Here is a 25,178-nt window from a genome sequence, read left to right as displayed (position 1 = left end):
ATCATGCATTAGAATGCAATAAATAAATAAACAGAACCTAGAGAAAGGATGTGCAAACACAATAAAATATTCAAATACCTTAAAAGTTAAAAATAACACATGAGGTGAACCTTTTTGAGAGAAAGGAAATTCCAGAAGTAGGAATCACCATATTGCAGCTCTAAGGTTGTAGACTCAGGATTATTTACTAATTTCATATATTTTTCATCTGCTTACACCTAGGTGGAATACAACAACAAAAAAACAATCTATACAAATACACACAAAAAATACAAAAAAGTATACTACCGCACTCCTGTACTCAATACTGCTCAGGCCACTTCAATCAAAATAAATAAGTATATCTTCAAATGCTTCTTAACCCGCTTCAAATTCTCACAAAGATGTCAATGATCTGGCAAATGATTTCATAGCAGCCTACCTACTGAAATGTCCAATTTGTTAGCACCTTCAGTCAAGTGCATACCAGATGGTATTTATCCCAGGTGTTGGCTTACCTAGGAGTCATGGCATATAAAACCTGGTGAATGAGAGTCAACACATTAAATTTCACCTTACTGGCTACCGTAACCAATGTAATTGTCTCAGAATGGGAGTCATAGAAACACCAGCAACCATCCTGGCTGCTGCATTGTAACACACCCAACACCTCACAGCAGAAAGGCCCAAGTACAGTGTATTACAATAATCTAATTAACACTGTACAACAGTCCTACAGTCATAAGAAAACACTGATTTCAATCTACACAATATATTTAACTGCAAGAACAAAGACCACATAATATGATCCACCTGTTCTTGCATGGTTAGTTTATTTGGATTTTGCTCACACCTTTTTCAATAATAGGTCAAGGTGAGTTACATTCAGGTACATTAGGTTAACTTTGCATCCAACAGCATTCAGAAACTCAACCTGTTCCTTCACCTAGAACACAGAGGTGGCAACAGGTATAGACTAGTTTGTTTGTTTGTTTGTTTCTATCCATCCTTGCAGTTACAGTGTGGGAAGAAATAACTAGTGCCTTTCTGCTATAGCAATAAGAGAAAAGCAGCATAATGTTTACACATCACACATAGCCTCAATGTCACCTGATGGCTACAAGCATCTCCATAACATCCCCCTCCTCTAATTTTAAGTCTCTAAACACTGGGTCTCTACTCGTTCCTGCTTGAAATACCTTAACACTATAACTCGTAATCAAGTGGAAAGATTAAATTAATTATAACTTCTTGCTCCCCTCGGATCACACTATCCCATCCACTGCAGACCCTCCCCCAACAACACTAACACTCCAGGATCCCGTGGTATCTCTGCTCCCACAGCACTAACACCCGCTGCTCTACTCGCTGCGGTACCTCCCCTACTCCGATAGCTCTAGCACCCCCGGCCCCTGCGCTATCCCCAGACTCATATCCTGGCCCCGGATTCGGCCCCGCGCCTCTCACCGGACTCCAGCAAATCAGCGCATCCGTCTCTGGATCCTCCACCAGCGTCCACAGCTTGGTGATAAAGGTGGGTACATTACAAACGCCCACCCCGTGGACCTCCATGGCCATGGCTGGGTCCTCGCTCGCGTCTCCTTGGGGCCTGGGGCACTGCGCAGGCCGCACAACTCAACTCCTCATGGCCGCCGCCATCTTGTGACGTCTCTTCAGCTCCACAACAGCCCAAAGTGCGCGCGCAGCCAGACAGAGACCCGGTTGCACAGCGGCGCGCGGCCTGCCGGGAATATCTCCATGCCCGGGTCTCTGAGTGCCCGGATGTATAACGCCGGTTGTCATGGAGACGACATAAGTCGCCCCCATGGAGGTTTGATTGAGAACAGAAGACGCGGTGAGCCTATCTAGCCCATTATATGGGCTGATGCCAGTAGGCGGAGCTTGCCGCCATTTTCGCTCACCCAAAACAATAGCAAACTATTGAAAACAATAGCAAAACATTATTAGAAATAAGGGACTGCCTATGTGTAGTCCATCTGTAAAAAGTATAAAGCTGCTCTGGTTGGATAGGCAGTGCCTTAAAAGATGGAGGACAATATATATATATATATATTTTTTTTTTTTTTGCTTATTTGACAGCTTTTTTATTTCGTTTAAAGCTTCCCATGTGATCCTATATAATAATTCTCACCACCAACGTTCTAATGTGTGACTGCCTGTGTCCGTGGCTCCTGGAGTTGCTGAGCTAGGCTGCAGCCAGGCTGACATCACTCACAGCTGATTCCAAGGCAGGGGGAGGAGTAGGGAAACAGGCGGAGCAACTTGCTCCTCCTAGTAGTAGCAGTAGTAGTAGTGTTTCCCTACTCCTCCCCCTGCCTGGGAATCAGCTGTGAGCAGCGCATCAAAAAATGACAAGCGCAGCACCACAGACATTCAGCAGACAAACTCCCCCCCCCCTTTGCGCATCACCCAAGCCCCCCCCCCCCACCCGGCACATCAAACCCCCCCCCCCCCCAGCACATCAACCCCTTCGCCACCCGCAGCTGCCACTGGTAACGCTGTCCGGCCGTTGCTGCTTCTCCTGTTGAGCAGCAGCGGCCGCTACAAAAAAAAGCCACGTCACTGCCCCTGGAGTAAGACCCCGTAGGAGCGCAGCGATGGTGAGAGGCGAGAGGAGGAGCGGCTGCAGAGCCGACAGCCAATGTCTGATGGCTGTCTGAGGTGCCGCACTTGATGTTTTATAACATTTATTGCTTTTTTTCTTTTTGTAGCAGCCGCTGCTGCTCAACAGGAGAAGCAGCAGCGGCCAGACAGCGTTACCAGTGGCAGCTGCGGGTGGCGAGGGGGTTTGATGCGCAGGGGGGAAGGGGAGGGTCGCTGGACATGGATGGCTGGAGGGGGGGCAGGGGGGAGGAGGAGGGGAGGGTCACTGGACATGGGTGGCTGCAGGGGGGGCAGGGGAGAGGGAGGTGGGGAGGGAGTCCTGAGACCAGAGAGGTGGGGGTGGGGAGGGAGCCCTGCGAGAGGGGGGTGGGAGACCTGCGAGAGGGGGGGCACACACTTACTCACTGTCTCACACATACACTCTCTCTGACACACTCTCACACAAACACACACACACTCTGTCTGTCTGTCTGTCTGTCTGTCTGTCTGTCTGTCTCTCATTCTCTCTCTGACACACACACACTCCATCTCTCACACACACACTCTCTCTCAAACATACACACTCCGAGGAAAACCTTGCTAGCATCTGTTTCATTTCTGTCAGAAACAGGCCTTTTTTACTAGTGTAGGTATAAATATCACGAAATAAAAATTGATTATCACTAAAACAGCTTAAAAATTATTGTAGCTGGTATAAACAGCACTTATAAACTGTATTTTTTTGCTCATTTTTTCTACACTGTTCTATAGAATACAGTAATACATGGCCAAATGTCAGTGAGAATATCCTGTTTCCTGATGGGTTCATCTTAAAGCAGCTGCTAGGACTGCACAGAATCATACCAACTTCTCACCACTGCCTCAAAGGATAAAACCACCTAAGAATAGATGGTTCACAGTAGGCTCAGGCAGACTTCGCTATGTGACACAGAAGCATCCGCCCTCACAAGTGTTGCCCCTACAGAATTCTTTTGCTCAATTACAGCACTGTGATGTTGTAATCCACCTGGGAACAAATGACTTGTCCAGTAATACCCCACTTGCCGCGCAGAGAGCTTTTCAGGAGCTGGGAGAGGGGTTAAAACCTTTGATACAAACAATAGCTTTCTCTGAAATACTACCAGTGGTGTGCTGGTAAATGTTTAACAACAGGCTCTCTCCCCGGTCCCCCTCTGTGCCCCCCCCCCCAAATTGCAGAGCTGGCTATAGCTGGGGAGAGAGCCGGGGGGGGGGGGGGTGGCAATGCATTCCTCCAGGAAAACAAAATTAAATGATCCCAGGTTCCAATCTAATTCATCTTTAATGTGCAATAAAATGCCATAAATAAGTAAATAAATATAATGTTGAGCACCTGATTCTCAAAGTGAACATATAATGACAATAACATTTTTTTTCGACCTTTGTTGTCTGGTGACTGTTTTTCTGATCATGCTGGCCCAGTATCCGATTCTGCTGCTATCTGTCTTCTTAACTCCGTTTCCAGGGCTTCCTTTCCATTTATTTCTTTCCTTTCCTCCTTTCTTCTTCATTTCTGGTCCTCAGCTTCTGCCTATTTTCTTCATCCATGTGCATTTTTTCTCCTCTCATCTTTTCCCCTCAACTCATCTCCTTCCTCACTCTTCCCTCCCCTCCATCCATGTCCAGCATTTCTTCTCTCTCCCCTCCTCTCCCCTGCCCTCCATCCACCCATGTCCAGTGACCCTTCTCTCCCCCTGCCCTCCATCCACCCATGTCCAGCAACCCTTCTCTCCCCCTGCCCTGCATGCACCCATACCCAGTGACCCTCCTCTCCCCTGCCCTGCATGCACCCACCCATACTCAGTGACCCTCCATCCACCCACGTCCAGCAGTGACCCTCCTCTCCCCTGCCCTCCATCCACCCATGTCCAGCAGTGACCCTCATCTCCCCTGCCCTGCATGCACCCATACCCAGTGACCCTCCTTTCCCCTGCCCTCCATCCACCCATGTCCAGCAGTGACCCTCCTCTCCCCTGCCCTGCATGCACCCATACCCAGTGACCCTCCTTTCCCCTGCCCTTCATCCACCCATGTCCAGCAGTGACCCTCCTCTCCCCTGCCCTGCATGCACCCATACCCAGCAACCCTTCTCTCCCCTCCCTCTACCCATGCCCAGTGACTCTCTTCTCTCCCCTGCCACCTCCTCCCGAGTTGTCAGCTAATTCTCCTCCCTCCGGATCCGGTCCCTCACCGACTCCTTGTCCTTCTAATTCTTCAGGGCAGGCACGCTGCCAGCGCTGACTCTCCCCCGTTGCCGATTCATGTTTCAAAATGGCCGCTGAGACTTCAGCAGAAGTCTTGTGAGGCCGCCTCTGGAAGTCTCGGTGGCCATTTTTAAAGCGCGAATCGGCAGCGGGCAGGCAAGACTGTCTGCACCGAAGAATTAGAAGAACAAGGAGTCGGTGAGAGACCGGATCTGGAGGGAGGGAGGAGAGCCAGACCTGGCTTGCGATATTTAACAACCAGCTCGCAAGTCGGTAGAAATATTAACAACCGACTCTTGCGAGCCGGTGCGAGCCGGCTCCAGCACACCACTGAGTACTACCTACCTTTGGAAAGGGAGAGAAAAGATTGCAAAGTACTGAGAATTTCAATAGCTGGCTGTCACAGTCGTGAGTCCTTGTGCCCAGATGGAGCACCGGGGTGAAGATTCGTACCTGCGCTCTGTAGGGCGGCTGAACAACCTCAGCACTTCACCTTTAATGGCTGCCATTCCCCGAAGGTTGAGCCCCCAGATGCAGGCAGCCGACAGGGCTTCAGGATATGAACAGGGGCCGGATGGTAGCTGACAGCAGGTGGAGAGAGATCAGAGTTCAAGTAGCGAGCCAAGGCAGGCAAGCCAACAGAGAGGAGTCTGGGTACTGGTAATAGGTCACACAGCAAGCAGGTAGTGTTCAGGATTCCAGCAGAGGTCAGGTCAGGCAGCAAGCAGAGAGTAGTCGGGATTCCAGCAGAGGTCAGGTCAGGCAGCAAGCAAAGAGTAGTCAGGGTCCCAGCAGAGGTCAGGTCAGGCAGCAAACAGAGAGTAGTCGGGATACCAGCAGCGGTCAGGTCAAGCAGCAAGCAGAGAGTAGTCAGGATACCAGCAGAAGTCAGGTCAATCAGCAAGCAGAGAGTAGTCGGGATATCAGCAGAGGTCAGGTCAGGCAGCAAGCAGAGAGTAGTCGGGATTCCAGCAGAGGTCAGGTCAGGCAGCAAGCAGAGAGTAGTCAGGATTCCAGCAAAGGTCAGGTCAGGCAGCAAGCAAAGAGTAGTCAGGGTCCCAGCCGAGGTCAGATCAGGTCAGTCAGCAAGCAGTAGAGAAAGCCACACAGGAGCACAGTCCAATCTACCTAAGTAGAAGCCGAAGCAAAGCAAGTGGGGAAGGCTTGCTCCTTAAATAGCCCCCTCCCTTAGTGAGACAAGATACAGCTGGCAAGGGCAGGAAGACTGGAGTCAGCTGGCCAGGGAGAGCCCGATGGGTCAGCCAGCAAGAGGAAGCAGAGTCCGGACATGGGAAGGCAATCTGGGCATTTGGAGGCGTGTCCCGAGTTCCCGGGCTCTGCACCCGGAAGAGGAACACTGCTCCAGGAGAGCAGACGCTGCCAAGATGGCCGGCGATCCAAACTGCAGGGGCGACCAGAACAGGGGCAAAGAGCCCCGCGCTGGCGTTGCCATGCCGGTCAGGGTGGCGTGCATGATGTTGGAGCGTCAGCCCAGCCTGCATGGCCGACGCTCCCCTCTACCACGATGGGACCAAGGAGCAGGCAGGGCATGCAGCAGGTGAGGAGCGTGACACTGGCTCAAAGCCTGGTGTCACCAAGAAGGATTTAGGTACACAGGAGGATGGAGCAATACATGGAAAAACAAAAGACTATACTGTAACGAGGGGCTGCATCTCACTGTGGCAGGAAAAAAAATCCTTGGGGAGAAATTCAGACAATAAATTTCTAGGCATTTCTAGGCGGAAGAAGTCACTAGACGACCACCAGGGCAGTAGTAAGTAAGGGGAGGGGAGGCTAGCAATCTGTCCGGATTTCTGGCAAATGGGCAGGCTGGCGGGCTGTCCACCAGCCTGCCCGTTTGTCCAGAAATCCGGACAAATGGGCAGATTGGCAAAACCCGCCCGGTTGCCCGGACATGTCCTCAAAAAGAGGACATGTTCGGGTAAATCCGGACATATGGTAACCCTACCCTCAGCACTCTCCCACAAACACTCCCCTTGGGGCCAGGCCTAACAATCTCTCTTACCCACCAGTGTTCCTCCTCCCACCCAGTGACTCCAAGGAGGGGCTACCACAACTCAGTAATCCCCAATCGGAGATTCAATAAATGTAGAACTGCCAAGGGGTTGGCTCGCTGAGAGGGAGATTTTAGCCATGCCCCTAGCGCCTCCAACCCCACTCCTTTCAGCCACAACTCCAGCTCCACCCAGTCATCCCAACTACCAGTCCACTTTACCTCTTGTTTCCTCCCCAAATGAACCTCAGCCAGCACCAACAATCAACTTCCCTCTCAGACAGCAGGAGAATTGTGTCATGGGGGGGGGGGGGGGAGGCAGCTCCTGCTTTGGAGCTAGACTCGCAGTGCTCAGTTTGCATATACAGACCCTCTATTTCTCTGCCTGCCACTAAATGTGCAGTGCATGAAGCAGCACACTGGTGTCAACAAGCACGCACCTCTTCATTCCTAGTGTGTGCGTGTTATTAGGCCTGCGGGCCATGGGGGAATGTTGCTTGGCCGTTGGAGCCGCTAAGCGGGAGATTCTCTGTCTTTGGCGGGAGTGCAGGAGATGACCCGCCAAAGTGTGAGTCTCCTGCTGAAAATGGAAGACTTGGCATCTCTGTAAATATATATTGCATATGGAAATATGTTTCTTCCTTTAGAACTGTCCTCATTCTGTATAATAGCCATCCTAAATGTAAACAGCAGTTATACTAAGGGTGGTCAGGTGGTCATCAGAAAGAAGTATGGGTAGACAGAGATGGACATTTATAAACAAAGGCACGCATGGAGTGGACAAGTAGCTTAATGGTTAGAGCAGCAGGTAGAGAACCAAGGTTCAAATCCCACTGCAGCTCTTTGTAATCCTCCATTGCCTCAGGTATACATTTATATTGTGTGCTCTCTAAGGACCGAAAAATACCTACCGTACTTGAATATAACTCATCTTGAACTTCATCAGAAAAATGCATGAACTAAATCCAAAATCCCTTCCCTACTCATTGATTTTGCAAAATGTGCCTGAAAAAAAGACTATCCTGAATGTCACTATCCCCTGGATTCTGTAGAAGTTGCCCAAATTGCGCCTGGATCACAGATCCGAGTGTAATTAGACAATTATGCGCTAACAATCAATAATCGGTGTTAACAAAAAGTAGGGTTACCATATTTACCGTGACAAAAAAGAGGACACAACATAAAATTCAGCCCGCCCTCCCAACACTTATATTTTCAAACACGAAGGCTTGTGCAGCATACGGATGTACACAGAGGAAGTATAATAACGGAATAACTTTTTATAGGTAGATTAGTAATTTGTTATAAATCATAATCAATTCAATTCAATTTAGGTCTTATATACCGTTAATATCCCCTGACTGGGGTTCAGTGCGGTTTACAGCATCAGTAGAATAACAGTTACAGTTTTATAAGTAGGACATTGGGTGTATACATTCTATTGGTTGGATATAATATTTAAGCACATTGTAGGTTTGATATAGTCTGTGTTCAATCTGAAATTTATTGGTGAGTATTATATAGTAGTCTTTGAGAAGAAGAAGGTTTTTAACTTATTTTGGAAGCTGAGGTAGTTATTCTGTACTCTGATAGCCAGAGTGAATGAGTTCCATGATGCAATCCCTGCCGCTGAGAAAAGCGAGTTAAAAGATCTTCTGAGATTGTATTCCCCTGTGAAACAGTGGGGCTAGGATCAATTGTTCCTTTAGTCTGCTGGAGTGAACAATACATATAGCTGAGATGTTAATCAGGAATGTAGAGGTTGCACCTTGAAGAATTTTAAAAACTAGGCAGTAATTTGGAGGGGCTGGTTATAGGGACACCCGAGCACATGTTATATTCATGCAGAGATTTTTTTTTCTTCTGGTAAAGGGCCACCAAAACAGACATTATTGTCCAGTTGTTGGCTCAGGCTGCTTGCTATTCCATCACTGTTTCATTATTGCTACCAAGTATTACATATCAAGGACATTTATTTTAAACTTTGTTTTAATTCCTTTATCCAGTCCTTACATATATTTGAATTTTATATCATGTCCTATTTAAGGGCCCTTTTTTTTGGTGGTGGTGGGTTATGTTTTGAACGTAATTAGATTGAGAGCCCCCCAGGAACAGAGAAATACCCAGTGTGCCTGAATGTAACTCACCTTGAGCTACTACGGAAAGATATGTGAGCAAATTCAAAATAAATAAATAAATACATAAATAAGTAAATATATTAGCAGTAATTAAGACTTACACACAGATCTGCCCTATGCCCTATTCTATAACATGCATGCCTAAATATTATAGAATGCATCTCAAAAGGGGGCATGGCCATAGAAGAGGCATGGATGTTCCTAGAAATTAGGCGCCATGTTATAGAGTACTTACATTTGTGCACCAGCATTTGGTATAACTGCTTGTGCCCAAAATTAAGTGCAAATTGCATGTTAAGGTAGTCCTATATAATAATTTGCACCTCCAACATTCTACGTCTGGATGCCTGGGTTCGTAACATCCATTCCCACTCATTGCCCCACCCTCGCGTCAAAACGTAATGACGTCAGAGGGCGGAACAATGAGGGGAAAGGGAACGCTGGAGGCGAGATGATGTCAAGAGGAGAGAATTGTGGGACATCGAGGGGAGGGAGGGAAGAAGGGAAGGGGAGGGCACGGCATGGCAGGGGAGAATTGATGGACGTGGATGGGATGGGAGAACAGTCATAGGCGCCCTGTATAAGAGGCTTGGGGAGGCTAAGCCTCTCCAGCCCTACTGTGACCTTCCCCTGGCTGCTGCCCCCCCCCCCCCCCAAATCGCAGGGCTGCCTTGTGCAGCAGTGCTGCAGCCAGGCAGGTCTCGGACGGTCCCTCCACTCCTTCCCGCCCTCAGCTCCCTGATCGACAGCCCTCCTCTCCGTTTCTCCCCCCCTTGCGCGTGTTTAACCCTTTTACTTTCAGGCACAGTGATGGCAGTGAAGAGGACAACACAGCGGGCTCGCCTCCAGCTTCTCCCTTCCCTCACACAGTGTCCCACCTTCTGCGATGATGCATTTCCTGTTTCCGCGAGGGCAGGAAACTGTGTGAGGGAAAGGAGAAGCACACATGGGGGGGGGGGGGGGACGGAGAGGACGGCTGTCAGGGAGCTGAGGGAGGGCAGGGAGAATCGCTGGATATGGATGGGAGGGCAGGGGGAGAGAAGAGATGGCTGGAATTGGAGAGGAGGGCAGGGGGAGAAGAGATCACTGGACAGGAGGGGAGGGCAGGGGAGAGAGGAGAATTGATGGACATGGATGGATGGATGGAGGGGAGGGCAGGAGAGAGCGAATTGCTGGACATGGATGGATGGAGGGGAGGGCAGGGGAGAATGGGGAGTTGCTGGACATGGATGGATGGAGGGGAGGGCAGGGGAGAGAAGAGAATTGCTGGACATGGATGGATGAATGGGGGCAGGGGAGAGAGGAAATTTGCTGGATATGGGTGGATGAGAGGGCAGGGGAGAATGGAGAGTTCCTGGACGGACTGAGGGGAGGGGAGGGCAGGGGAGAGAAGAGAATTGCTGAACATGGATGGATGGATGAATGGAGGGGCAGGGGAGAGAGGAAATTTGCTGGATATGGGTGGATGGAGGAGAGGGCAGGGGAGAATGGAGAGTTGCTGGACATGGATGGATGGAGGGGAGGGAAGTCAGGAAGGAGATGCACATGGATTGAGGGGAGGGAAGAGAGGAGAAATGCTGGACATGGATGGAGTCTGCGTACTCTTTATCTTTAAAACAATACTATAAATAAAAATCACAAAAAAAGAAAGATTAAAAAAAAACCATAAATTTAAATAAAACAATCCGTATCATAAGAACATAAGAATAGCCATACTGGATCAGACCAATGGTCCATCCAGCCCAGTATCCTGTTTCCAACAGTGGCCAATCCAGGTCACGAGTACCTGGCAGAAACCCAGATTGTGGCATACATAAGTACATAAGTATTGCCATACTGGGAAAGACCAAAGGTCCATCAAGCCTGCATCCTGTTTCCAACAGTGGCCGATCCAGGTCACAAATACCTATCAAGTTCCCAAAAAAGTACAAAACATTTTATACTGCTTATCCCAGAAATACTGGATTTTCCCCAAGTCCATTTAATAAAGGTCTATGGACTTTTCCTTTAGGAAGCTGTCCAAACCTTTTTTTAAACTCCGCTAAGCTAACTGCCTTTACCACATTCTCTGGCAATTAATTCCAGAGTTTAATTACACGTTGAGTGAAGAAAACATTTCTCAGCTTCGTTTTAAATTTACTATATTGTAGCTTCATCGCATGCCCCCTAGTCCTAGTATTTTTGGAAAGCGTAAACAGACGCTTCACATCTACCCGTTCAATTCCACTCATTATTTTATAGACCTCTATCATATCTCCCCTCAGCCGCCTTTTCTCCAAGCTAAAGAGCCCTAGCCGCTTTAGCCTTTCCTCATAGGGAAGTCGTCCCATCCCCGCTATCATTTTTGTTGCCCTTCTCTGCACCTTTTCTAATTCCACTATATCTTTTTTGAGATGCGGCGACCAGAATTGAACACAATATTCGAGGTGCGGTCGCCCCATGGAGAGATGCAAAGGCATTATAACATCCTCATTTTTGTTTTACATTCCTTTCCTAATAATACCTAAGATTCTATTTGCTTTCTTAGCTGCAGCAGCACACTGAGCAGAAGATTTCAATGTATCATCAACGATGACACCTAAATCCCTTTCTTAGTCCGTGACTCCTAACGTGGAACCTTGCATGACGTAGCTATAATTCGGGTTCCTCTTTCCCACATGCATCACTTTGCACTTGCTCACATTAAACGTCATCTGCCATTTAGACGCCCAGTTCCGTAAGGTACTCTTGTAATTTTTCACAATCCTCCCGCGATTTAACGACTTTGATTAACTTTGTGTCATCAGCAAATTTAATTACCTCACTAGTTACTCCCATCTCTAGGTAATTTATATATATGTTAAAAAGCAGCGGTCTTATGACCAAGACCACTTCCTCCTGGTCATAAGCATCATCGACTGCATACATGTCACACTCAGACACCCTCTCCCCCTCCCCCCCCCCGGGCACATGAGGAGACCTAAAAAATTAGAAAATAATTTCACTCTATTAATATAAAGATTGTGTGTGATGCCCAGGGCCCAGGGGAGACTGTGGATATGTGTGCTCGCTACCCAGGGTCCACCCATGATGCCTACATTATGCAGCATTCAGTAATCTACCACAGGTTTGACCGAGGGGAGATCACCGGTGGCTGGCTCCAAGGTAAGCAGTACTGGGATTCCGAAACACCATGCTCCCTTGCCCCCAACCTTCCACATTCTCCCTCCCTCAAGATGCACCCTAGAACCCACAACCATGACTCCACCTCTACAAGGTCACCATACCAGCCAGTACACACCCATGTCTGTCATTCTGCTTCCTCCCACAGATGACAAAGGCTACCCCTAAAATGAGGCGGAGGAGGATTAAACAAGAGACATAAGACCACTCGCACCATCACTGAACATATCTTTGGACAGCTCAAAAATAGATTTAGATGTCTCAATTGTTCTGGAGGGTAGCTCCTCTACAGCCCTGAAAAAGTAGGCATAATCTTCATGGCCTGCTACATGCTGCACAACCTGGCTCTTTGAAGAAGGCAGCTCCTACCACAGGAGGGCCAGCAACTACAACAGTAGCTGCCAGACACAGAGGATGAGGAGCTTCCCCTTGTGCCTCATGCCCGCATTGCTGACCCAGTAGCACACCAACTGGAGGTCTGCATCAGACAAAGACTCATACAGACAATTTTCAGTGAAGGTACATATATAATTTATTTGTGTGCAACACCTCTACCATCCCCACCACACAACAACAACCACCACCACCACCACCACCACCCTCTCTGCACATATACACACCCTCCCCTGCACACACACCCCATCCCCATCTTATCCCCACCCCAATCTCATCCCCTCCCCCATCATACACCACCACAGAAAGCCAATTATGTGGCTAACAAGCCTACTTCCCATTCCCCTTCTCTTCCCCATCCCCGCCCCTCTGGATGCACGTCTCCCAATCCATGCCTGAGCAGGTGGGTATGACCCAGGCTTTGCTGCAGGAAAACCTTTGTCCAAGTCCTCCCTTTTTGGGCTCCCACTGTCCTCACTTTCAGCACTGCTTCCTGCTGTCTTGGCTGCCCCCTGAAAATCAAGCCACCTAGTTGGTGGGTGTCTGCCTGGGCACTGGGCACAGCACCCAGCAGGGTTGTTGGAGCTGGCCTTTTGCCTGACCCACTGGAGCATATTACTCACTAGTAAAAAAAAGGGCCGTTTCTGGAGCCAATGAAATGGGCACTAGCAAGGCTTTCCTGTGGCCCCCCCCACCCGTCGTCGATGTTGGTGAATTGCTCCGCCTCCGCCCTCAACGTCATAACGTTTGACGCGAGGGCGGGGCCCAGACACTGTGATTTTTGAGGCTTCAGAGCTTCGAACATACGAACCTTGGCTTCAGTGACGTCAGAAGCCAATAGAACGTTGAGGGTGAGTTTTATATATATAGATTATACACCTTTCCCAATTATTACTTATCATGACAGAACATTTCTCCTAATGGTTCCCTTCAAAACATAATCGCCATTACATGATAACCTTTCTGCCGCCCGCTTAATTTGTGTGAGAAACGGGCCTTTTTTACTAGTATTCTATAAAGGTTGCTCTGCACAGTGCACCTTTTACAGAATCCTAGCTTAGTGTGGATCAGAACAGTGCCTAACTTTGGGCACCATTTACTGAATATGATCCTTTATAACTAATCCTTCTTGGTCATAATAATATCAACACGATGAAGAGCCATAATAACATAACAGAAGACAACAGCAAAAAACCCAAAACAAAATTTTTCATGCTACCCGTAGCTGTAGCCACATGCAAAGCACATTATGAGACATCAGTTAACAGTAGGAGTGGAGGAGTAGCCTCATGGCAAGCAAAGCCAGCTAAGAACCAGAGGATCCCAATTAAAATCCCTCTGCAGCTATTGAGATGTTGGGCAGGTCATTTAACCCTCAAGCTCAGATGATGAGCTCTCTGGGAAAATATATCCACTATACCAGAATGTATGAACTATTAAAAAAAAAAGGCATGGGCTAAATCTGAATTTAAAAAATATTTACAAAAATAAAGGGCTTTATCCACATTAATTGTTTATGACTTTAATAACAAGGCAATAAAGTTATCTGAATATTGAAAACAGGAAGTCCTCCAAGATCATAGAGACCAAGGAAGCTTTAATATCAGGAACGGCTGAGGCTCAGGGGTATAGAAAATAAGGAAGTTACATATGAAGAAACTGCAGTTAATCTCCTGTGGCTTAATCTCCTGTGGCTGGGAGGGTGAAAGTGATAAGAGGAAATGTTAGAGCTTAAGCAGGTGAGAGATCTCCTCTAATATGTCTCCAGAAATATATACAAAGCAGGATTAAGGGACTTTGCCTTACTATTTAACATTTAAAATATATACAATTTTTTGTGTCATTTCAATCACAGCAAAAAAAAAACCAAAACCAAAGCAAACAAAAAAACCTTCCTTCGCCGCCTTCTGTGAAATCACACAAGACCCTGGAAAAAAAGCACACTCAACAGTACATAACAAACCTGCCCCACCAAGCAAACATTAACACCCAGTGACAACTCTGCCTATGAAAAGTAACCAATCTAAATGTTCCTACTAGAGCAGTGATACCCTTCCTATAGGAAGGCACAGATCCAAACACAGAACAAGTTGGATTGTCATAGATCCCTACTCAGAAATTATACACTAGAGCAGAATACCTGACCTCAGTCACATACACAAAAAAACAGACAGACTCTCACCACATAGAGAACAAGCTGGACTACTACAGAGCCCTACGCAGAAACTATATACTAGCAGAATACCTGACCTCAGTCACACACACCCACAAAACACAGACAGACCCTCACTAAATATAGAACAAGCTGTACTTTCACAGATCCTTACACAGAAACTACACACTAACAGAATACCTGACTTGAGTCACACACACACAAAACACAGACAGACCCTCACCACATACAGAACAAGCTGGACTGTTACAGATCCCTACACAGAAACTACATACTAGCAGAATACCTGACCTCAGTCACACGCACAACACACAGACAGACCCTCACTACAAGGAAACTATACACTAGCAGAATAACTGACAGTCACACACACACAGACAGACACAAAACACAGCAAGACCACTCACCACATACAGAGTAAGTTGGATTGCAATAGACTCTTGTACAGAAACTACACACTAGCAGAATACCTCAACTCAGTCACACATACAAAACACAGTCAGACCCTCACTAAATGTAGAATAAGCTGGACTGTCACAGATCCCTACATAGAAACTACACACACCTGACCCAGGTCTTACACATAATAACACAGTTAGACCCTCACCAAATTCAGAATAAGTGACCACAGATTAGAAATAGAAAGAATAGAACTGTCAAGTTACTTAGCTGTAGGCAAATCCACATTTTTAACTTCCTTCTTAAACCAGTGTAGTATTTGTACCCCCTGATTCTATCTGTTGAAATAATTGATGCAGGTATTACACATCATCAGGATAGGGTTGTCAGAAATCCAGGAGGGAGAGTTTTTCCAGTACTGTAACTAGGTAACTTGGCAGCACTGAAACAGACAAAAACTTAACTGGAAACCCCAGGAAGTCAAACTTTGCATGTAGTGCAATGCTGGAAAAAAGAGAAACAAATGCATTTCCTATTGCACTGTGCAAAATCTAAAGATATCAGAGTTGCACATTTCCCAATGAGCAGAGAGATATTATCAAAGAATGATCTGGAAAATCTGTATTGTATTGGGAGAAAAAGGAAAAATAACAGCTATTGCATGAACATGTGTTGTTTCCTTCCACTGAATAAAACGTTGTAACTAAACCAGGGCTGTGCAGATTTTAAATAGAACCCAGGAATTTCCATTGTTTTCTTCTCTGTGCCTTGTAATTTTATATAGCTGTTATATAATTGTTGTTTATTTTAATTAAGTATTTAACAATAAATAAACCCCATGACAAACCCTTGCTGTTGTGTGTGGCTGCAGCCAGAGGGGGTGATTGCATAACACTGGAAAGACAGAGGACCTCCCAGTGTAGAGGCATGGATAAGAGGAGAGGTTAATGGCCATTCAAGGTAACAGGAGAAAGAAATGTGAAATGTTATGGTATAAAGTATGTACTTGGGAAACCTTTGGGGGAGGGGTGAATAGGGGCTGATCTGTTAGCCACATTGAAGCCGATTTTATTGGGAAAATGTGGGCTATAAATGAAATAAGTACAATAGATATGTAGCTGGTGATGATTGGTTTGAATGGTTCTTCAGCTATGTAGGGAACATGGAGCATCTATGGACTCTGGGGAAGACACTACATCACTAAGCTGGGTTATAGCCATGCAGACATTGATGCATGTTGAGGATCTGTTCATGTGCTATGCTATGCTACACAGTTCTGCTATTCTGCAATATAAAAAAATAGTTCAATGTGGATTACAATAACAATAATCCAGGAATGTACAAAAAATATCAAAGTTACAGAAAATACAATAATTATAATATTATAATTGCATTATGAAAGGTATTTGATGAAAAAGTAAGTTTTAATTTCCTTTTGAAAAATTAAATAATTCAGTAAAACACAAATCTGTATTGGTAATGAGTTCCACACCGACACTATCTGATAATGTATCGAAGAGTCAAACACTCGCTGTTGTTTAACTTGCTTCTCTGAAGGAAAACAGAGTAGCATTTGATTGCGAGTTCTGCTATTAACTGTATTTAAAATAAATATTACCCAATCAGTCAAGTATACTGGGGCGTTTCCATACATGATTTTATAGGCTAGAGTACAAAGTTTAAACCGTACTGTAGCCTGTATAGGAAACCAATGAAGTGTTTTTCAACAGCAGAGATGCTGAACAAAAGGTTGTAGCTGAAAATATTAACCTAGCGGCTGTATTCTGAACAAGTTGAATATGTTTTAACAAAATGAAAGAACAGCCAATATAAACAACATTACAAAAATCAAGTCTCGATTATATTAGCACATGCACCAGCAATCTAAATTTCTCTGTAATTTCTATAGTGCTACTGGACATATGCAGCGCTGTACACTAAACACGTATGAGACAGTCCCTGTAACTACTACTACTACTTATCATATTTATAGCTCTACTAGACGTACACAGCACTGTACACTAAATATGTAAGAGACAGTCCATGCTCTACTACTACTATTACGTACCATTTCTGTACCGCCACTAGATGTAAGCAGCTCTGCTACTGCTACTTAAAATTTCTACTAGACATATGCAGCACTAAACACGTATGAGACAGTCCCTTCTCTACTACTATTAATCATTTCTATAGCTCTACTAGATGTACGCAGAGCTGTACACTAAACGTAAGAGACAGTCCCTGCTCTACTACTACTTATAATTTAGTGCTGTATGCTAAACATATAAGAGGCAGTCCCTGCTCCACTACGTCTCAGCATTTTCATAGCGCTACTAGACATGTGCAGTGTTGTACACTAAACATGTAAGAGATAGTCTGTGCTGTACTACCACTAATACTTACCATTTCTATAGCGCTACTAGATGTGCGCACTGCTGTATACTAAACATATAAGAGACAGTCCCTGTAACTACTACTACATATCATTTCTATAGCACTTCTAGATGTACGCAGCTCTGTACACTAAACACAAATGAGACAGTCCATGTACTACTACAACTGCTACTACTTATTTCTGTAGCGCTACTAGATGTATACAGCACTGTACACTAAACATGTAAGAGACAGCCCATGCTCTACTACCACTACTAATTATTTCTCTAGCACTACTAGACATTTGCAGCGCTGTACACTAAACACGTATGAGACACTCCCTGTAACCACTACTACTTATGATTTCTCTAGTGCTACTAGATGTACGTGGCACTATACACTAAATACGTAAGAGGCAGTCCATACTCTACTATACTACTGCTATTACTTATAATTTCTATAGTGCTGCTAGGCATGTGCAGCACTGTGCATTAAACAGGTAAGAGACAGTCCGTGCTCTACTACTAATTATAATTTCTGTAGTGCGACTAGACTTACGCAGTGCTGTACACTAAACACATAAGAGACAGGCCCTGCTCTACTACTACTTATCATTTCTCTAGCCTTACCAGACGTGCACAGTGCTGTACACTAAACATAAAAGAAACAGCGCCATTTTGCTTCCAAAGTGGGTAGGCAGAATAAAAACTGGAAAGCCGTGCAAATATAATAAGCAAGTGAGCACGGAAGTCCCTGAGGAAGACACTCTTTGGTGAAACGGTGGCGCCGTCGGACATTAAAGTTAAGTGCTATTTTTTGCTTGAGCGGATTATATATGTTTTGCCCGCAACTGGCGCTTCCAGTACAGTTATAATGAAGAGGCAATTTTTTGGTTGTATTTTGAGGCATTTTATTTGCACTTTAAAAAGAAAAGAAAAGAAAAAGTAGTGGAGAAAAATTTATACCCCCATGATAGAAACTGTCAACAGTCATTTTGTGGAGTGGTGTATACCCAAGACAAGCGATTTGACAAGTTCTGAGGGGTTCTTCACCTTAAATATCACTAGGTGATTGGTGATTTTGACTGGTGTATCATTGTGTATAGTATAAAAGAAACAGTCCCTTTAACTACTACTAGTACTTATCGTTTCTATAGCACTGCCAGACATGCACAGCACTTTACACTATACATTTAAGAGACAGTCCCAGTAACTACTTCAACTACTTATCATTTCTACAGTACTACTAGATGTATGCAGCACTGTACACTAAACACGTACGAGACAGTTCCTGCTCTATTACTACTACATATTTCTGTAGCACTACTAGATGTGTGCAGCGCTGTACACTAAACGTGCAACAGACAGATCCCTTTCTTGGTCGGTGACTCCTAATGTGGAACCTTGCATTATGTAGCTATAATTCGGGTTCCTCTTTCCCACATGCATCACTTTACACTTGCTCACATTAAACATCATCTACCATTTAGATGACCAGTATCCCAGTCTTGTAAGGTCCTCTTGTAATTTTTCACAATCCTCTCGTGATTTAACAACTTCAAATAACTTTGTGTCGTCAGCAAATTTAATTACCTCACTAGTTACTATCTCTAGATCATTTATAAATATGTTAAAAAGCAGCGGTCCCCGCACAGACCCCTGGGGAACTCCACTATCTACCCTTCTCCATTGAGGATACTGATCATTTAACCCCACTCTCTGTTTTCAATCTTTTAACCAGTTTTTAATCCACAAAAGGACACTATCTCCTATCCCATGACTCTCAAACTTCCTCTGGAGTCTTTCATGAGGTACTTTGTCAAACGCCTTTTGAAAATCCAGATACACAATGTCAACCCGCTCACCTTTATTCACATATTTGTTCACCCCTTCACTAAATCCATGTTGACTTTGTCTCATTAATTCATGCTTTTGAATATGCTCTGTAATTTTGTTCTTTATAATAGTCTCTACCATTTTGCCCGGCACTGACGTCAGGCTGACTGGTCTATAATTTTCTGGATCTCCTCGGGAACCATTTTTAAAAATCGGCGTTGCATTGGACACCCTTTAATCTTCCAGTACCACTCTTGATTTTAAAGATAATTTACATATTATTAACAATAACATAGTAACATAGTAGATGACGGCAGAAAAAGACCTGCACGGTCCATCCAGTCTGCCCAACAAGACAACTCATATGTGCTACTTTTTGTGTATACCCTACTTTGATTTGTACCTGTGCTCTTCAGGGCACAGATCATATAAGTCTGCCCAGCACTATCCCCGCCTCCCAACCACCAGCCCCGCCTCCCACCACCGGCTCTGGCACAGACCGTATAACTCTGCCCAGCACTAGCCCTACCTCCCACCACTGGCTCTGGCACAGACCGTATAAGTCTGCCCAGCACTATCCCTGCCTCCCAACCACCAGTCCTGCCTCCCACCACCGGCTCTGGCACAGACCGTATAAGTCTGCCCAGCACTAGCCCTGCCTCCCAAGCCTACATTTACAAATGCAGAACAGATACAGCTTCAAAAACGAGAAAAATGTATGCAGTTATAGTTCAATTAAACAAACAAAAAAAAAGGCATAGCAAATGGAACATAACTGGAGAAGACACCCTGATGTTGCAGTATTTTAGTGGGAATATACAATGGAAAAATGTATACTTGCTGATGCCAATTTTCTCCTACACTTTACAAAGCACGGTAAATCATAGATGCTGTCTATACTTTATTATACAACAGTCTATTATTCTAAAGCATGCCTGTAAACCATGAAAAAAACCCCAGAACAGCAGAAAAGTCATATTTTTTGTTACTGAGGAAGTATGAGTCAATTATTTTAATTAGGATAACAAGAGGGGAGTTTTCATTGGAGTTTTAATTACATTTAATTACTTTCTGAGAAGTAAACACTAAATAAATCACATAACATACCATATAATGTTAAGGATCTTTATATTATTCTAATATCCCTAGTACCTTAAGAATTTTAAGCAACACAATACTACTAAGTTGCAGCCAGCAGTTCAGCAGCAAGATAGGTGCTATCCAGTCTTTTGCATTGAGTGTCATGTGTATGATTATCTCCCAGTTGGAGAGAGGTTATATGTGTGTGCTCGATATTGAGTCATGTGGGAACAGGTTGGTTTCATCAGGCCCTACGTACACTTTACACGGCATCTAGAGCTGCAATTTTTGTAAACGGCACACGTCTCTTTCCACAGTTCCATTGTTTTCTTCCTTTGTCCTATTCCCTAACGATACTTGACTCTGTCTTCACATAACTGTCACAATGTAATCCATAACTGAGTTGTAACAAATTGTACTTCCATCATTTACAACGTATTGTAAGCCACACTGAACCCGCAAATAGGTGGGAAAATGTGGGATACAAATGCAATAAAATAAATAAATAAATAAATAAATAAATAAATAAATAGTAACATAGTAGATGACGGCAGAAAAAGACCTGCATGGTCCATCCAGTCTGCCCAAGACAAACTCATATGTGTATACCTTACCTTGAATTGAATTTGTACCTGTCCTTTTCAGGGCACAGACCATATAAGTCTGCCCAGCAGTATTTCCCACCTCCCAACCACCAGTCCCACCTCCCATCACTGGCTCTGGTACAGACCGTATGAGTCTGCCCTCCCCTATCCTTGCTTCCCAACCACCACCCCCTCTTCCCCCCACCTGCTCCGCCACCCAATTTCAGCTAAGCTTCTGAGGATCCATTCCTTCTGCACAGGATTCCTCTATGCAGATCCCATGCATGTTTGAACTCCGTTACCGTTTTCATCTCCACCACCTCCCGCGGGAGGGCATTCCAAGCGTTCACCACCCTCTCCGTGAAAAAATACTTCCTGACATCTTTCCTGAGTCTGCCCCCCTTCAATCTCATTTCATGTCCTCTCGTTCTACCGCCTTCCCATCTCCGGAAAAGATTCGTTTGCGGATTAATACCTTTCAAATATTTGAACGTCTGTATCATATCACCCCTGTTCCTCCTTTCCTCCAGGGTGTACATGTTCAGGTCAGCAAGCCTCTCTTCATACGTCTTGGAACGTAAATCCCATACCATCCTCGTAGCTTTTCTTTGCACCGCTTCCATTTTTTTAACATCCTTCGCAAGATACGGCCTCCAAAACTGAACACAATACTCCAGGTGGGGCCTCACCAACGTCTTATACAGGGGCATTAAAACCTCCTTTCTTCTGCTGGTCACTCCTCTCTCTATACAGCCTAGCAATCTTCTAGCTACGGCCACCATCTTGTCGCACTGTTTCGTCGCCTTCAGGTCCTCAGATACTATCACCCCAAGATCCCTCTCTCCGTCCGTGCCTATCAGACTCTCCCCGCCTAACACATATGTCTCCCTTGGATTTCTACTCCCTAAGTGCATCACTTTGCATTTCTTCGCATTGAATTTTAATTGCCAAACGTTAGATCATTCTTCTAGCTTCTTCAGATCTTTTTTCATGTTTTCCACTCCCTCCGGGGTGTCCACTCTGTTGGAAATCTTGGTGTCATCCGCAAAAAGGCAAACTTTACTTTGTAACCCTTCGGCTATGTCACTCACAAATATATTGAACAGAATCGGCCCCAGCACCGATCCCTGAGGCACTCCACTACTCACCTTTCCCTCCTCCGAGCGAACTCCATTCACCACCAACCTCTGGCGTCTGTCCGTCAACCAGTTCCTAATCCAGTTCACCACTTCGGGTCCTATCTTCAGGCTGTCTAGTTTATTTAAGAGCCTCCTGTGAGGAACCGTGTCAAAAGCCTTGCTGAAATCTAAGTAGATGACGTCCATAACACGTCCTTGATTTAATTCTCCTGTCACCCAGTCAAAGAATTCAATGAGATTCGTTTGGCACGATTTCCCTTTGGTGAAACCATGTTGTCTCGGATCTTGCAACTTATTGGCTTCCAGGAAATTCACTATCCTTTCCTTCAGCATCGCTTCCATTACTTTTCCAATAACCGAAGTGAGGCTTACCGGCCTGTAGTTTCCAGCTTCTTCCCTATCCCCACTTTTGTGAAGAGGGACCACCTCCGCCGTTCTCCAATCCCTCGGAACCTCTCCCGTCTCCAAGGATTTATTAAACAAGTCTTTAAGAGGACCCGCCAGAACCTCTCTGAGCTCCCTCAGTATTCTGGGGTGGATCTCGTCCGGCCCCATGGCTTTGTCCACCTTTAGCTTTCCAAGTTGTTGATACACACTCTCTTCTGTGAACGGAGCTCTATCCACCTCATTCTCAGGTGTACTTTTGCCAGTCCCTCTCGGTCCTTCCCCAGGGTTTTCTTCAGTGAAAACAGAACAAAAGTATCTATTTAGCAAATTGGCTTTTTCTTCATCATTTTCTACATAGCGTTTTGTTGTATCTTTTAGTCTCACAATTCCCTTTATAGTCTTTCTCCTTTCACTAATATATCTGAAGAAGTCCCAATGGGTCAGCTTAAGTGCTGCTATCAAGGGAATTCTCTAGTTGAATGGACCAAAATGGTAGTGTCTGATCCAGCACTTTACAATTTATTATACTTTTTAAAACTGCCCTAGATATTAATAACTTTCTTTTTAAATAAATCTAGATATTGCCAATAATTATAGCAGTGTCAGCTATGTAAAAATGCCCCTCCCCTCTATCAGAGTTTGGCAGGAACAGAAAGAAAGAAAGAAAGAAAGACAGACAGAAAGAGAGGTTTCCCAGTGCTAATTAAATTGATTAAGCAACAAGCCTTAAAAATTTTAGACAATATCAGGTAGGTTTCTCACCTAACGCCAGTCAATTTGAGAAGAAGTATGGGATTTAGGGGTCAGAATAAACCTGTCCTTTTTGCAGGAGCTTGGTTCAGTCCCAGCACCTAACGCCAGTCAATTTGAGAAGAAGTATGGGATTTAGGGGTCAGAATAAACCTGTCCTTTTTGCAGGAGCTTGGTTCAGTCCCAGCACCTGGAAGTTAGAAGTAAAAGTCAATGCACATGTTCGCAATAGAAGGGATACTTGACAAGGTCGTCTGCTCTCGCCACTGCTCTTTGCTCTTTATTTAGAACCACTTTTGCGTACGACACAGAAAGATCCTAATATCACAGGACTCCCGCTTGGTAAAGAGTGCTTGAAGATATTAGCGTATGTGGATGATATGTTAGCTACCCTTGCAAATCTGCACTCCTCATTGCCTCGACTGATAGACATGGTGGAAGAATTTGGTTATTTCTTGGCTCTGTTGCTTAACTTGCAGAAATCCTTGGTCTTCCCTGTGCTGGAATCAGTCCAGAAGCAATGGAGGAGGACTTTCCCGTTAACTTGGACAGGACAGGTGATCCTCTATCTTGGGTTGTGGATACCATGAGACTTATCTCAATTATACATACTCAATATTCAGCCTTCATTGCACTCCACTTCTCAGAAGTTGCAGATAGTTCCGCAAGTTCATTTTTCAATTCTATCAGTACTCTGGAATGAATACCATCTGGTCCAGGAGATTTGCTATTCTTCAATTTGTCAAATTGCCACATTACATCCTCCAGGTTTATAGAAATTTCATTCAGTTTCTCTGACTCGTCAGCTTTGAATGCCATTTCTGGCACCGGTATCTCTCCCAAATCTTCCTCGGTGAAGACTGAAGCAAAGAATTAATTTAATTTCTCCACTATGGCTTTGTCTTCCCTGATTGCCCCTTTTACCCCTTGGTCATCTAGCGGTCCAACTGATTCTTTTGTCGGCTTCTTGCTTTTAATATACCTAAAAAAAAGTCTTACTATGTGTTTTTGCCTCCAACGCAGTCTTTTTTTTTCAAAGTCCCTCTTTGCCTTCTTTATCAGTTCTGTGCATTTGACTTGACATTCCTTACGCTGTTTCTTATTATTTTCAGTCGGTTCCTGGATTTTCTTTTAGCTCTAATAGCTTCCTTCACCTCACTTTTTAACCAGACCGGCTGTCGTTTGGTCTTCTTTCCTCCTTTTTTAATACGCAGAATATATTTGGCCTGGGCTTCTAGGATGGTATATTTGAACAACAACATCCACGCCTGATGTAAATTTTTGACCCTAACAGCTGCTCCTCTAATTTTTTTTTCACCGTTCTTCTCATTTTATCATAGTCTCCTTTTTGAAAGTTAAACGCTAGCATATTGGATTTCCTATGTATACTTCCAAAGCTAATATCAAATCTGATCATATTATGATCACTGTTATCAACCGGCTCCAGCACCATTACCTCCCACACCAGATCATGTGCTCCACTAAGGACTAGGTCTAGAGTTTTTCCTTCTGCTCCATAGAGCAGTCCTTTATTTCGTCCAGGAATTTTACCTCACTAGCATGCCCTGATGTTACATTTACCCAGTCAACATCGGGGTAATTGAAATCACCCATTACTATTGTGTTGCCCAGTTTGTTAGCCTCCCTAATTTCCGATAAAATGTCTACATCCATCTGTTCATCCTGGCCAGGCGGACGGTACTACACTCCTATCTATCCTTTTCCCCTTTACACATGGAATTTCAATCCATAGGGATTCCAAGATGTGTTTTGTTTCCTGCAGAATTTTCAATCTATTTGATTCAAGGCCCTTCTTAACATACAATGCTACCCCTCCACCAATTCGATCCACCCTATCACTACGATATAATTTGTACCCCAGTATGACAGTGTCCCACTGGTTATCCTCCTTCCACCAGGTCTCA

The 25,178-nt window shown here is 45.0% G+C and overlaps 2 protein-coding genes across 2 annotated transcripts in view; one reads left to right on the top strand and one right to left on the bottom strand.

Annotated features, from left to right (window-relative positions):
• The window catches only part of HSF1 (heat shock transcription factor 1), a 379,429-nt gene extending 377,782 nt beyond the window's left edge, over positions 1-1,647 (bottom strand). The window contains exon 1 of the mRNA XM_030220795.1: positions 1,447-1,647. Within this exon, the coding sequence (XP_030076655.1) occupies positions 1,447-1,557 (111 nt within the window). The 5' untranslated portion in view covers positions 1,558-1,647. The remainder of the gene's footprint in view (positions 1-1,446) is intronic.
• Positions 1,648-14,197: 12,550 nt separating this feature from the next.
• Positions 14,198-25,178, top strand: part of MROH1 (maestro heat like repeat family member 1) — a 491,156-nt gene continuing 480,175 nt past the window's right edge. The window contains exon 1 of the mRNA XM_030220764.1: positions 14,198-14,272. The gene's annotated coding sequence lies outside the window, so the exon portion shown is untranslated. The remainder of the gene's footprint in view (positions 14,273-25,178) is intronic.

Source organism: Microcaecilia unicolor, chromosome 1, assembly GCF_901765095.1.
Source record: "Microcaecilia unicolor chromosome 1, aMicUni1.1, whole genome shotgun sequence".
Lineage (NCBI taxonomy): Eukaryota > Metazoa > Chordata > Amphibia > Gymnophiona > Siphonopidae > Microcaecilia > Microcaecilia unicolor.
The sequence above is the reverse complement of the archived record's forward strand: the minus strand, read 5'-3'. Positions and strand labels throughout refer to the sequence as shown.